The 16,279-nt window shown below is 31.6% G+C and overlaps 1 protein-coding gene across 1 annotated transcript in view; it reads right to left on the bottom strand.

Moving 5' to 3' along the window:
• LOC145243965 (kinetochore-associated protein 1-like) overlaps positions 1 to 16,279 on the bottom strand; it is a 208,545-nt gene that overhangs the window by 58,575 nt on the left and 133,691 nt on the right. Inside the window, exons 39-42 of the mRNA XM_080107095.1 lie at positions 10,916 to 11,008; positions 4,924 to 5,052; positions 4,630 to 4,746; positions 1,468 to 1,577 (exon numbers count right to left, since the gene is read on the bottom strand). Of these exons, the coding sequence (XP_079963221.1) occupies positions 1,468 to 1,577; positions 4,630 to 4,746; positions 4,924 to 5,052; positions 10,916 to 11,008 (449 nt within the window). The remainder of the gene's footprint in view (positions 1 to 1,467; positions 1,578 to 4,629; positions 4,747 to 4,923; positions 5,053 to 10,915; positions 11,009 to 16,279) is intronic.

The following is a 16,279-nucleotide window of genomic DNA, read 5'->3' as shown; positions in this document are numbered from 1 at the left end:
ATGGATGGAGTAAATTCAAGGAACTTCTGCCATTACTAACTAGCAGAGCTTTACCACTATCAACCAAAGAAGCGTCAATCAGGTATAAGTACAGAGTGTGATGATGTATGGAAGTGAAACCTGGCTAGTGAGGATTGAGGACATGCGTTGCATGGAGAGAAATAGGAGAATTATACAATGGATGTGTAATGCGAGTCTTAAAGATCGGTTTCAATCTGATGAGCTCAGATAAAGATTAAATCTGGACAGTATATAGAGATCTGTGTAAAATAAGAGACTTGTACTGAAAGAATGGATGAGAGTTTCTGGGGTAGTAGATGTACAACAATTGTGATAACAGACTCACCCCACATGAGAAAGCCAAGAAAAACATGGGAAAAAGTGATAAGGATGTACATAAGAGAAAGAAGGATAAATAAAACCCTGTCCAGAGATAGTTTACCTTGAAAGTCAATTTATAAAAAGCCGTCCAACACATGTCAGCATGTAAAATGGATGTTAAACCAAATCTAATGAAGAACTCCACTTAAATATGAACCGAATTACCTCCATCGGTTTTACACACAACATATTATCCAATTTTATTTAAACAGATATGTATGTGAATATGTTTATATATTTGTAAGTAGAGAATTCACTCCTAAACTAATTAACCGATAATTATGAATTTTAGACCACAGCTGCTAATTATAATGTGGGCAATATTTAAGTTTAATTCAGTTTTATGCAAATTGTTTCAAGAAAATTGAGATACTTTGGATTTTTGTGAAATTTTAACAATAGGTCTTATATCAATCAATTCTATAAGTTTCGTTGAAATATTTGAAAAGGTTTTCAGGTAGCATAACGGACACAAGTCCCATTTGAAAATTAAAATATTTCAGATTTGCATTAAATCTGACTTATAGTCATTAGACATTAAGCAAGATTTTTGAATTTCACTTTTTTTTTTAAGACCCCTCAATCTTAATTTTTTTAATGTATTTTGATTAAAATTAGAATAAATATTCTAGACATAAGGTTAAGCAGCATCATATGTAGATTTTAATCTATGCAAGAAAGCGTAATAATAATAATGCAAAAACATTATGCCTGGGGAACTAATTTTACTTGTCCTGAGACTGGTATTCTTCTGTTTTATATATATATATATATATATATATATATATATATATATATATATATATATATAAATAAATAAATGAGAGAGAGATACAGAGAGTTCTAAGGTTGATGATTATTTCAAAATCTTTTTTCTCAACAATTTCATGAGTTGATGTTTAATCAATAATAAAGCACTGGACTTTTGTAAAAAAAACAAAAAAAAAAAAAAACATTTTTTAGAGGGAAATTTAACTGTCTAAAGTCCACAACATCATTTTAATACAGATTTTGTTTAGAACAATTCTTTCAATTTTCAACACAAATCAATAAAAAAAAAAAAAAAAAAAAAAAAAAAAAACTTACGTGCAGAAATCCTTTACTGTTGTAATACCAATCAACTCAGAACTTGCCATCTGGTTCAAAACTTTGTATTTCTCATTAAGAGGACCAAATAAGGCATCTTTAAAACATACCTGAAATCAATATATATATATATATATATAAACTGTATGGTGTTTGTTGGAAAGAACTCTAGCAAAGTGCTCAATTATAAAGAAAAATTTTTTTAAATAAGAGCATATTTCTTTAAAAAATTTACAGAAGATCAGAAAAACATTGGTCCCCTTATATCGGATTTGAAAGTGACAGTATCAATGTTTTTCTAACCCTCTGTAAAATTTATATATAAATATATATATATATATATAAAATGAAACTTGGTATGTTCGTTTTCGATAAACTACAAAACTACAGATCCGTTTTCTATCACATTTTATGACAGCGTTTTTAGCTAATCTAAGCATGCTGTTATATATTTAAAACGAAAAAATATTTAAAAAAACTTTTTCCAAAATTGTTTCTCTCAACAAAATTCGTCCATTTCATACATGGTGCCCGTATCGTTGGCAATTATGACACCCAAGTGGATTTGGGATGTAAACATCAGTATTTATTTTTTCATATCCTATTTTTACATTCTTAAGGATTTAGTGAGTGTCAAATGATAGGACATATATGTTTGTGTTAATGGCTTCACCGGTTCTTTTTTTAATTTGAATTCTTTTGACATCAATGACGTTTTGGTTTTTTAGATTGTTTTTGATTTCTTCTAAGGGGCACAGTAATAGTTCAGGACTCCAGATCATATTCAAAGTTTTATGGGGGTAGGTTTTGATTTTTCCATCGTCAAAGTGTTTCCATTGCTTGTTTCTGGATTGTTATTTCTATCAGTAATGTGCCATTTCTTATTTGTTTTTACTGTTTTTGGTTTGATTTTGTCTGATAGGAGTTTTTCTATTTTGAATGGAGACATTTTAGTCATTGGCTCTCCTTCAATTGCTTCTATAATAATGTATGTAGGGGAGGTTTGGTTTTTGTTTTCGGCTTTGCAATCTGAGCTTGTAGGGTCATTGATTTCACCATGGTTCCTTTTTTTTTCTAGGCTTGTTGTAGGCCATGTTGGAAGTTTATAGGTTATGTTATCTCTCATGCTCTCCACCCACCTCGGAGCCCTATATGAGAGTTGTTTGGGGGGGAGGGCATTTGGCCCATCAGCAACAGGGATACAGGAGAGGTATACTTTTCTTGCTGGTGGATCCAAGCACCTGTATTTCATCCATTTTTACTAAAAGTTTTAGAGTCTCTTTTTAATAAGAATACCAGTTTTCCAGTCGTGTTAGATCCATTTGTCCAACAAGTTGATTGACCCATGAGCCACCACTTACTAAATCCATTATTGTATAATGTGGGAAGTGTGAGTGTGTTTTCTGGTTATGTTTGTCAAATTTTGAGCTGGAGGTGACCAGCCGATTGATCGGAGCAGGCCTCTCCGACTGCCGATCTAGCCGAGGTAAGGACCAAAGTGGCATGCTGGGAAGGAGAGGAACTCATTTTTATCCTCTACATCCCTCAATCACCAGGATTCCGTTCCAAGGTGTCACAGGACACCACCCACGATAAATAGGTGGCCCCATTGAGGGACTTTTACTCTCTACTGGAGGGCAGTCGGTGTATTCTAATACCCCACCAACGGGGTTGGGAAGGGAGGAAGGGAAAAAAGGAGGGGGCTGTTGTTTTTGTTTTTTTTGCAGAACATAATTAAGTATTACAAAAGAGAATAGAAAAACAAAAAAGAACATCAATGTAGGTGCATTTCATCTCAGGAAGCCAATAGACAGTCTGATCTGGTAGCACCAGATATATATATATGCAATAGTTTTATTGATATTAATATCGATTAAAGTGACTTAATAAAAAGAGAAGAATAAATTACTAAGAAACTTTTATTGAATAAAACTAATATCACTCGCTATGAAGCATAAGCAAACAGAGAAAAGGGAAAGATAGGGTGATTTATTTATTCGATCACTTACTCCCATTAGCGACAATTATTTTTTATGGTTTTTAAATTCAAGAATTTTTTGGTCTTCTATGTTTTTAAATGTATCCACCTTAATTTTTAACAGCTTGCTATTTTAAATTCTGAATTTTAAAAAAGTCCCCCACCACCACCACCACACACATAGACACACTATTGCTAAGAACAATGGATTTCTTTTTTGATTTCATTATGATCTTACTTAAAAGATAAATTTGTATCAAAATGAAAAATGACTGAAATATTAACAAATAAAGGCCAAAGTTTTAGTCTTGTATTTATAAGAAACTTATGAAATGAAATCTTTATCATTTAAAATTTCCATTTCAAATATTTCAAATAGCGAACTTTCCAAAGCAATAACGAGCTAGCATAGCTAGTTAGTTTTGAGTCCAAACATTGTGGACATCTTTCTTCCTGTACTTATAAGCTGAGCAGATAGAATAATATCCTGAAAAAAATTGTCAATTCTGGTCTACAAGACAGAATGATGGATAATATCCATGAGCCCTCTACATATAACAAGAATGAGTATTAAAATTCATCCATTTAATCTGCACATTTAGCAAAAGACATGCTACTTGAAATGTTACCTGGAATGACAGTTCTTGTTCAAAAGAACAAATAATAACCAAAAGATACCATTAAAAGGGTGCAACTCCAGAATTCAAACTAATTAAAAAAATAAAAAGGAAAATCTTTATGATGTATGTACCTGTGACGAAATGAAAATATCTTTAAAAAATCACTTCAATTGATTAAGTAGTTTTATTTTTAGAAAAAAGGAAATAAAATTTTATGGTTAACCAAAGAGTGACTGTCTCACCTGCCATTTTGAAATTTTTTTTTTTAAGAAACAAGGGAGGTAACTCAATAATTCATACTTATATTAGATTTATGTTGTAATGCCTAAGAATTCCCATAAATCACTTAATGATTTTCATTGTAAAATTAAAATTATTTGATCAATTTATGATTTTTGGAATATGATGTTTTTGTTTCGTCATGAGTATGTACATCATACCAATTTCTCTTTATTTGTGTTTCAGTTTTTTTTTGTTTTTTTTGAATGACCAATAGATAGATAGTACCTCTTCACAATGCATTTAAAATGATGCCCTAAAATTAAAATAAAAAATGTTTCTTACTTTGAATTTCCCAAGACGATGTCCCCAAGTAGCACTTATTTCCATCAAATGACACCGAGAAGCAACATCTGGTTCTTTGTAGAACATTCCAAGTGCATGACCAACTTTTCCAAGAGCCTGAAGAAAACAAAATAAAATAAAATAAAAAAAACAAAGAACAGTGATAATTCTTTGCTTCTTGCAGGCAGCTTTCAATAAACAAAAAAAAACAAAAAAAAAACAAAAAACAAACAAAAAAAAAAACAAAAAACAAACAAAAAAAAAAAACAAGAAATGTTCCAAAAAATGAGTTACCATAAGTTTGCGGTAGTTTCGTCCAGCTTGAGTCTGAATTTTCTTGAGGATCTTATGAATCAGCTTTTGGGGGAGGCTTAAACATAAAGCCAACACATATGGATGATCAATTCTTGACTGGTTAAACATCTGAAATTAAATATACAATAACAAATACGCAATCAATTTATGATGCAAAAAGTGTTTTTAAGATGTGACAGCCTGAAAGTAGAGAGAAATGTCCAGAACATTATACAGTCCTGAAAACTGGGAAATCTCAAGCCATCTAATTTTATATATCTATAAAAGTGAACGTGTCTGTCTGTGTGTGTACATTTCCCTACGCAATAACTGTCAATTTTAAGTCTACAGACTCGAAATTTGATATACAGGGTACTGAGATTTGGGAAAATCTTTTTGATTCATTTTCGGCCAGAAATTTGGATGTTAAGGGGTCAAAGTTCAACGATTTGACCTTTGAGAACTTTACCAAACTCCTCCGACAATTTTGAGTCTAAACACTTGAAATTTTAGATATAGGTTCCTTGGACATGGATCTAACCTAATAACTTGATTTGATCCCAAAACAATAAATTTTAAGGGGTCATAATAGGAGTCAAAGTTTTAAAAAATTTGACCTCTGCGGTCTCTACCAAATTACTCAGACAATTTCTGGTTTAAACATTTGAAATTTTACATAAAGGGTATTCAGAGATAGGGCAAGCTTTTTCATCGGTTTAGGTCGAAAATTTTTAGTTACCAATATATAAATGTATGTATGTATGTATGTTTGCATGTCTGCCTAAAACTTTCGACAGAGGCGACGGATTTTTACCAAGATCAGTATCGTTTTGAAGTTTGACCTGTCATATGACAAATATCGAAAAATTGGCTAAAAACATTAATATCTTCACCTTCAACTAGGAACTTTTCTACAGGGGGGGGGGAGTCGCTTTTTTCGTCCATATTTTTGAAAGATATCCTCTCCTTTCGATTGTCTAGCCTTAATTTAAACATAAGTCACTTCAGGTTTGGCGGTGGTCGTAACCACAAAGACGTCAGGTTTTTTTCTCGTTCTTTTCCTCCGTGGTACGGGTTCGAGCCTGCCTTCCTACTACCACTTTTTTTTTTTTTGCTCAATATACACATTCAAACACCCGGGCAACGCCGGGCTGAAATGCTAGTTTTATATAAACTTCTTTGAAAGAAACTGTGTGACAACAAAGTGCGTCCTGTGAATGGCATAATGAAACCAATTAAGAATGCAGTTTCATTTAGCATTGCTTGTTAGCTTGTCTTTTCATATCAGCATATGCTTTAATCACTATATAAACAGACATGACACAGCCCAAGTTGTCACCTTCTATAACCAGCTATGAAAGGCCACCTGTGTAATTAATACATGTTTGAGAATTTTTCTGATGATGATTGATAATTTGTAATATTTAGAATACTATTCTTTTCAGAATGTTTCACCCAACGTAAACTCCAACCATCTTCAGGTGCATATTTTTGAACTCAGGAATGTTTACGTCTTATTTGACGGATAAGGTATTGAGTATTAATTAGTTCTAAGTGAAAGTCTTCTGGAGGCTGATGGTTCAATAGTCACTATAGAAGGTTAAATAACATAAAAATTCTGATTGAAAAGATACAGATGAAGAAGGTCCAATATTACATCATCCAAAACTCTACAAAATGAACAACTATGATGTAATACAAATAATACAAGTTCCCATAATGCATAGCTTCTATTGCCATGCTCCTGCAAATCTTTGATGCTAACATGAAACAAAATCGTAGTGTCTCTCTTTCTCGCTCCTTTAATCAAATCACACTGAGCTCACAAGCACGCAGAAATGGCAAGTACATGTTTGTTTCTCCCCCAAATATATTTTTAAGTTTTGTGCAACAAACATTTGCTTTTTAAATGAAATTGTACATTATTGTTATTGTGGATGAGGAAGTTACAAGCATAGTATGACAGTTCAATACATAGTGCACATGGCAACTGATGTAATGCCTCACTAGTATTAATTAATCATCATCATATTCAGCTTAATGTCTATTTTATATGCTAGCATGCATTAGACAGCTTTTAGAAATTGACTTTTAAACAAACCTATCTCCGGCCAGGTCTTTATTTATCCCTCTTTTTCTCAAAGACATTTTTCTCATTTCCTCAAATTCTTTCCTTGGCCTTCCCCATAAACTGAACTTGCTACCTCAACTGTTCTACATTTAACCCAGAAACTTATCCATTCTTTCACTATGGCCATACCATCAAAGCCTCCTATTTGACATGCATCTCCCCATACTGTCCAGATTTAATCTTACTCTGAGCACATCAGATCTTAAGGAAGTCTTTAAGATTTGTCTTCCATTGTATCATTCATATATCATTTCTCTCCATGCAACACATATTCTCAACTCTCACAGGTTAGATTTCACTTCCATACATTATCACACTGTGTACACATGTCTGATCAGCTTTTCCCTTAGCTAACAGCGGTAATGCTCTGCTGGTTAAATGTCCTGAACTTCATCCACTCCTAATTAGGTCAAGCTTTAATATGACTAAGGTAACAAAACTTGATAACCTCGATAGCTTTGCCATTCAAATATGCTTTCTCTATATCTGAATTCTAATCCATCTCCATTGTCTTCCACTTCTTGCACTTAAATTTATTATCCTCTCTCAACCTTCTAGTAATTCGACTGCAGTTTTCATTTAATGAATGCTTACAAATACACAAAAAAGTTGAGTTGCACCGTATTCCCTTATTATAAACTTAACAGGAGAACTTTCCTCTTTCTGGAGGACTTCCTAACACTAAAACTACTGATCATCACTTAGTTTTAGTAACACTAACTCTTTACTTTTCATAGCATTCCTGCAAGTCTTTAACTTAACATGTAAACCTTACATTGTTTCACAGACAAGTGCTGCATAGGGGTGGGGTCATTTGACGAATATTATATAGTTGAGTGTTCATATTGGAGCGAGAGACATATATCGAGTACATTTTAAAGAGACGGGGAAATGTAATACAATTGGATGAGGGGAGATAGAAGAGAAGAGGCATTTATACAGTTTACAGTCTGTGGTTCTTATAACATATATTAGGAGAGGGATGAGTTATCAGTTCTTTTATCACAGGAGGAGACAGTCATTGCTTATAATGGAGAGGAATATATTTCTGAAGATGGAGAGACACATTACTTAAAGATGGATTTATACATTACTTGAGAATGGGGTTTATACACAAAGTTCATTATTACGATGAGTGGACACAATGTTTATATAAAGATGTGTTTAACATTACCTTTAGTTGTTGAAGAATGATCAACACAAAGATGCAGTTACAAAATTATGATGTTTGTTTATTCATTCAACCGGTCAATGATTGATGACATCCAGAAATTCAAAGTCACTACATGATTACAACTTCTAACCCTTCGCTTCCAAAGGGAGACTCCTTCTGACCAATGTCAGCTCTGTCTCCTGTCCGTCCAACCCTGACTCTGTCTGTCCGACTGTTCTCTTTGTTTCTATCTCAAACTAGCAACTATATTGAGAATTCATTTCTCAGCCATGACGTCATTGCATGGCCAAAAACGTGCTCGATCGATCCCGTGGCCTGAACTCACGTAGCTAAAACATGCACTGCTCACACATGTCTGCAGACGAGAATTCTCTAACTTATTTTCGGCCTAACCTATTTTTCAATATGTTTCTCATTTTCTATTGATCACTTCTAGATGACCTTATTTTAATTCAGTTTTCATAAAAAAGAATTCAACAATCAAGATTCCTTTTTACAATAACATCTCTAAACAATCAAAATTCCTTTTACAATAACATCTCTAAACAATCAAAATTCCTTTTTACAATAACATCTCTAAACAATCAAAATTCCTTTTTACAATAACATCTCTAAACAATCAAAATTCCTTTTTACAATAACATCTCTAAACAATCAAAATTCCTTTTTACAATAACATCTCTAAACAATCAAAATTCCTTTTTACAATAACATCTCTAAACAATCAAAATTCCTTTTTACAATAACATCTCTAAACAATCAAAATTCCTTTTTACAATAACATCTCTAAACAATCAAAATTCCTTTTTACAATAACATCTCTAAACAATCAAAATTCCTTTTTACAATAACATCTCTAAACAATCAAAATTCCTTTTTACAATAACATCTCTAAACAATCAAAATTCCTTTTTACAATAACATCTCTAAACAATCAAAATTCCTTTTTACAATAACATCTCTAAACAATCAAAATTCCTTTTTACAATAACATCTCTAAACAATCAAAATTCCTTTTTACAATAACATCTCTAAGCAATCGAATTCCTTCTGAATCTCTTTCCTGAACCCAATTCCAAACCTAGCTTACCAAGTTCAAATCTCGATCTATTTTTACTTACAAGAAAAGGAGACCTGTTCTTGTAACACAAGTACTAAATCATCAGCATATAGCATCTCTTCCAAACAAACTGTATGGAACTCCTTGAACAAGGCTTCTAAGACATGAATGAAAAGCATCAAACTCAATACAGAATACTGATGTATTCCTATTAAAGCTTTCACTAAATGTGCTGTTTATTGTACAGGGCTCTATGGACAAACTTACCTTTAGCTGACCTTTGACAACTAAATATTTTCGGTTACTAGCTAAATAGAAAAGTTACTAGCGAAACCCATATGATTTTTAGAATATGACATCTTCATTCTGTGACGAGGATGTATATCAAAATGATTTTTCTGTGTTTTTTTTAATAAGTGTAATTCTAAATATACAACAAATTTTATGTTGATATTTGAAGGTACAAACATTCTAATTTTTTCAGATATTTTTTTAAACAGCCTTTGTTTAAAAAAAAAGAGTAAATTATTCTATTAAACTTTCATTGTTTAAATAATTTAACTTTGTTCGTTTCATTAAAAAAAATAAAAAGTTGAAAAGATATTTTTCATTCAGTAGTGAGCTTTGGAAGATTGTCAATGAAAGAAATACAATCGCCAAAAGATGAGCGTTTCATTATTTCTAGCCGCCATTTTGAAAAATCACTTGCAAATGCGACTGTTTCACTCGCAATGTAGAGCCCTGTTGTAATACAACTTTCCGCATTTTTGTACATTTAAGCAATCTTCACCAACAATCTTAAACGATAAAGTATTTGCAAAAGATGAGTATTAATGCCAGTTATATTTCTCTTTTCACCAGACACACACAAATCCTGTTCTTTATAACTGAGTAAGTCTCTTTCACACATATTTAAGGTAATTAATAGAGTAAACAATTCAAGTTCTATAAATAAAATTTTCTGTTATGCAGATTTGTTAGAGTGAAAAAACATGAGGTTTCAAGTTTTAAGAATAGACCAATCATGTAGTTTGTTATTGAAAATTTTCGATTTTTCCGAATATCATGCGATTGAGTTAAATAACAGGATATACTCGACTCAAGCCTTGAAATGACCTGTTCAATGATGACCACAAACACTGGCACATCATCACAACCAGCATAAACAATAGAATTTTGTGGGGAAAATAAATTCATACTGCCATGGCCAATGCGTAACTAACATGTTAAAAGAAAAATAAATAAAGAGAGAAAAAAGAGAAAAGTCACGCAAAAACAGAAAGGAGAAAAATAAAGAAAAAGAATGAAAAAGAACAAGAATAGAAAAGAAAAAAAGACGATAGAAAAAAGATAACAGATAGGAAAAAGGGGAAAAAAAAAAAAAGGAAAAAGGAAAATCCACTTTGGGTAAACTAATGTACAAGTCACATCTGAAAATTGTTACAAGAGTGGTTGAAGATATTTCACATCCAATCAACTACCTTCATGTATGAATCTTGTTTATGCATTAAAAAAGCAACATTTTTTTAAAGTATAGAATGGTATAAAAAAAGCAGAGAAAAGGAAAGAGAAAGGACAGTAAAATAAGATCTATAAACACAGTTGTGAAAACGTAGATGTAAATTACCTTTTGTAGAAGATTAATAATTAACTGAGTGGATATTCCTTGATAATTCAGTTGAGAAAGCACGTCTTGCAAATCTTTTATAAGAGTCTTATCCTAAAAAGATAAAAAGAAAACATCAATTAGTTTCATTGTATATAACATTCAATATGGATTTAAATCATTCTGTTTAAAAGCTTCAAGCTCTTAACATCAAATATAATTGATGTTTTTGTGGCATATCAATCCTTTTTTTTGGGGGGGGGGGTTTATGTTGAATTCAACGATTTTGGTAAACGTGGTTAATATCTTCAAATATTTATAGATTAGTTTTTTGTAGATAAATATTTATAAATAGTCTGCAAATGATTGGCTCTATTTAACCCTTATATAGGATTCCAACAAGTAATACAAATCAGGTGAGAGTAGGCATGAGAATAATGACAACTAAGTGACAGCTTCACCTTTCTTTACTGACAATTCTATGTGATATCTAAAATTATGTTGAGATAAACAGTTTGACTAGTTTATATGGTTGGGAAGTAGATATGAAAAAAAAAAGTTGATTTTGTAGAGCATGATTGAGTTTTGCAAAGGGAAAAGAAAAAAATAGCATCAATGTTTAGTGCAGTTTTGTTCAGGAAACAGTATCTTTAAACAGCCTGATAGTGTAGCACCAAATGCCTTAATAGGTATTACCATTCTGGACCAAAGTGTACACGAGAGCAATAGTAACTAAGAGACAATCACAATAGTCCCCAAATGGATATTTTTAAGGTTATACTCAGGGCCTAACATGGGTGGAAAGTAGATAACAGATAAAAAAAGTTTTTAAAATAAAATGGTGAAAAGATCAAGGAAAGATTGATTTCGATGTGGTGATCTGCAGTAAACACTTTGTCCAACAATACTTCCCACATTCAGAACTGTTTTTTTGTGACACAATTCTCTTTTATGGCATGTGGACCATTTAATACTGAGAAATATATATATATATATATATATATATATATATATATATTTGTAGTCATCGAAGGATTTTCTCCCGAATGAATAGTTTCAAATATTTAGGTTAAATTATCAGCAGCAATTAGTATTCTGGATGAAATCACTGCTTGGATCAATGCTAAATAGCTAAAATGGCGTCCTGCCACTGGTGTCCTTTGACTCAAGTCCCAAATTTACATGACTATAGTATGAACTGTTGTTTTATATGACTCCGAGTACTGGCTGTTGATGATGGATGGCAAAAAGTGTGGTAGTATCAGTCATGAAGACAAAATGGTTTCATTGAACTAAAGTTCTGACCGGACTTGATCATGCCTGTAAAGTCATGCCAACCATTTGAGGTCCTGATGATCTCTAACAAAATGAAAGGAAAATCTGTACTGATATGGACATGTACTGGAATGCAATCAACAATAACATCGTGAAAACAGGCCGCTGGGAAAAGGCCAAGAGTATGGCTTAAATAAAGATGATTAAATACTCTAAACCAACATCTCAAGACTAATAGATTTCATTCTGACCAAGCTTTTGACTGTGTATAGTGGAGGGAGACATCCAGTGCAGGCTCTGCTGTATAGTATAAAATCAGAAGAACATGAAAACATAAGTATGATCGAACCCGAAGCCCTGAGACGAAGTTTGAAAATAAAATCGGCCAGCCAGAATGAGTTAGTGAAAGATGTTTGAATTTATTTAAAAACCAAATTGGCAGGTGCGCGGCCGGAAGTCGTTGAGCGTGACGACGACGTAGGTTTGTTTGTTATAAGCGAAGTAAAAAAAAGAAAACAACGTTAACACTAAGCGGGGGAAAAAAAACACAAAAAAAACTAACGTAAGGAAAACGAACGATGAAAACAGAAAACGAACACGTGAAAAATGGCTTAAATAAGCCTGTTTCGATATTAAAATTTAAAAAATCGGAAAAAAAAAAAAACATTTCACACCACGATTCGAACCCAAAACGTTTACATATTGAAGGTTTACATATTGAATCGAACTGAGCTAAGGCGACGTTCACAAAATTTGTTCGGTTTTTCAACTATTTAAAGTAAATCAGGTCACGACGTCATCTGACGCATGCGTAGAATCGGTCATTGTCACGAGAGGACCGTTTTTGTTGACTTCCCACCCTGTCGAAAATTGTCAATTTTGAGGTGAAAAAGTTAACGTTTTTGGACAATTTTTCGATATTTTTTGACCAAAGGATGGAACTTCGATGTGATACCGAGTTAGTGAATTTTCGTCGCGTCTGTCGAAAGTTTTTAGCTGACATCCAAACATACACACAAACATACATTTTCGCTTTTATATATATATATAGAAAACAATTTTAAATGATGGATGTCCTGACGAACTACAAGCCCTTGTACCCCCCTCGACATAAATACCCCCAACAAACCCAACAAGCAGCAAAATTCCACCCCTATACAGTAGAGATCCATAGATGTAAGAAAACCTTCTACTCTAATAGTTTCTTCCCCAGAACAGCTAGACTTTGGAACTCCCTTCCGGTCCCTGCTTTCCCAACTGTACTGACATGCTGAAGTTCAAGTGTAATGTAAACAAACATCTTGCTGCTCAACTCCCTACATATAGCAATACACATGAAAAAAAATTGAAATGGCTTTAAATATTTCAATATTGATATATATATATATATATATATATATATATATATATATATATATAGAAAGAGCTTGATAAGCTAAGAAAGCATCTTTTTAAATTTTTTTAAATCCAATTAAAATCAAGGAAGTTATGACTATTTTTATTCCCTGCGTGTTTGGATATTTTTCCCTCTTTAAGACCATATGCGTTCTGTTACATTTGTTACACTACTTTTTCAGTAAAAATGCTATATCTTTGTTAAAACACAAGACTAAGCAATGAAATTTACCATATAAGTGTATATTTGATGAGTCAAGAAAGAATCTTTTAAATTTTAAAAATCCAATTAAAATTAAGGAAGCTATGACTATTTTTGTGCCTCACACGTTTGGATATTTTTCCCCTCTTTATGACCATATACGTTTTGTCACATTTTTTACACTACTTTTTCAGTAAAAATGTTATATCTTTGTTAAAACACAAGATGAAGCAATGAAATTTGCTATGAAAGTGTATTTCTGTGCAAGGAACTAGAATATGCTACTGAAAATCTCCAGAAATTAATATTTCCAAATAATCTGGAGTAAATGCACATAAATATGCTGCAATTCCTTAAAAATGCCATGTATTCATTAAAAGAAAAGAAGTTAGAAAACTCAAAGTTGAATTGTAATGTATTTTATGCACAAAAAACTGAAATCTAAATCTAGGACTGTTTAAAAATGAATATATTGCAATATTTCTTTGGTATTATTGTAGATTAATGCGTTCTGTTATCCCTCCACATCTGACCACCTCTCCAAAATATGTGATTCTACCTTTATAGACAATTACGTGAGAACACTTTGAAAAACTTTAATGAAAGATAAACAAAAATTATTTTGGAATTTAATGTAAAATGAGGAGCTCTGCCACTCGGACTTAACGTCATTGTTAGGGCTAAGGTTTTAGGAGGAGGCTTGCTACTTGTACCTAGGATTAGACGTAAGATTAAGAGAGGTTTTTTTTTTTTTGTTAAGAGTGTTTGACATCTATTGTGAAACTTTACAAGAATTACAACAAACAGTCAAAAATAAATGTTATTTAAAACAAGTGACATCACTAACAGAAAAACTTTTGGTAAAGTATTTTTTGTCTCACCTATTTAAATATTACAAAAAAAAAAGTTTATTGCCGAAAATGGAGAAGCCATTTATTCAGCATCTGTCATTAAAATCAGGAAGAAATCAGTATTTTAAACTATGGTCGAAGTAGGAAATAAATAAAAAAATTAAAAAAAAATTAAACTAAATATCAATTACTTCCGGAAAGAACTAAAAAGTAAATAAAGAAAGTGAACATATATCCGTAATTGGTTAATTGGAACTGTTTAGATTTAATTAATGAAAACGGGGAAGTTTTTCATGAAACGTGTATATATATATATATATATATATATATATATATACGTTTTTTATTAAAAAACGAAAATGAAAACGACATATTCATAATTGTTTAAATTGAGCGAGCAGGATTTGAAAACCAAAACATTGTATAAAAATGTATGAAAATATAACTGTAAAGACATTTAAAAGTCTTTAAGAAAATACAATTTTAATAAAACACTTTTGTAATTTTTTTGTTATTTATTTCCTACTTCGCTCATAGTTTAAAATACTGATTTTTCCCTCTGATTTTAAAGACAGGTGCCTGAAAAAATGGCGTCTCCATTTTCGGCAATAAACTGTAGAAGTACCAAAACTCTTCTTGTTGAAGTTGAAAAATTATTCACAAATTTTGAATCAATTTGATTTTATTTTTAATTACATTTAATGTCTTTTTCTACTGCTTTTGTTCCTTAACTGAGCACCTCCGACAAATATTTAAATATTGATTTTGCATTTTTTTTTGTATAATCGGGTAGATTAGTTTTTCATTAAGGGTTGTACCGCTTGTACACGTGAACTAAAAAAAAAAATCATATTTCACATCTTCTGTTGTTCAAAGTGAAACAATATTTTTTAAATTTGGCTACTATCCAAATTTTTTTAAATATTTGTATGGTTGATAACAAAATAGCTCCAACTAAACATGCAAGAAATTTTTTTTTATAACCAGATTTTCAATAAAAAAAAAAAAGGTTGATCTGGAATAAAAATCAACAAAAAAACATGTTTACACCACGCTATTGCTTCTGCTGATGCTATTACTAATACTACATCAGTCTACATGCAAACTAAAAACGACCCCCCCCCCCCCCGATATCATGTTTCTAAATTGCTATGTACCACAAGACAAAACAATACACTATTATTCTTTCAACGGATAAACATAATAAAAAAGATTGTTTTATTTAAAAGTGAGTGTCCGAAGAAATTTTTTTTCAAAATTTTCCAAACTTCTCATATTGAAATCTTTTAACACAACAAAAAAACGAGTGGTCAAATATATTTTGGACACCTGAAAATATTAAAATTGACATTCCTTCTGGCTAGTTTCCAAAATTCATAAAAAAAATTCTTAACAGAAACGCGGTACAAGCAATTACAAATCTTTCGTTACAAAATCTTACCGAAAACGCCGTTTTATGATGTTAACATTTTTATCATTTTATTTATTTAAAACTTTGTAAAAATATAATGTACGTTATCATTTATTAAGTCATTTGAAAGTATATTTATTTCCGAACAAAACGGTAGTATTTTGAAAACTTAAAGCTCTTTGGTTTATAAAATATAGCTATTTTAGCAGAAACCCCTTGAAATCTGTGATTATCCAAAGCGTTTTATCGTC

This window comes from Euprymna scolopes, chromosome 22 (assembly GCF_053919585.1).
Source record: "Euprymna scolopes isolate OS-2025 chromosome 22, ASM5391958v1, whole genome shotgun sequence".
Classification (NCBI taxonomy): domain Eukaryota; kingdom Metazoa; phylum Mollusca; class Cephalopoda; order Sepiida; family Sepiolidae; genus Euprymna; species Euprymna scolopes.
Note: the sequence above shows the minus strand (reverse complement) of the source record. Positions and strands in the feature narration are given on the sequence as shown.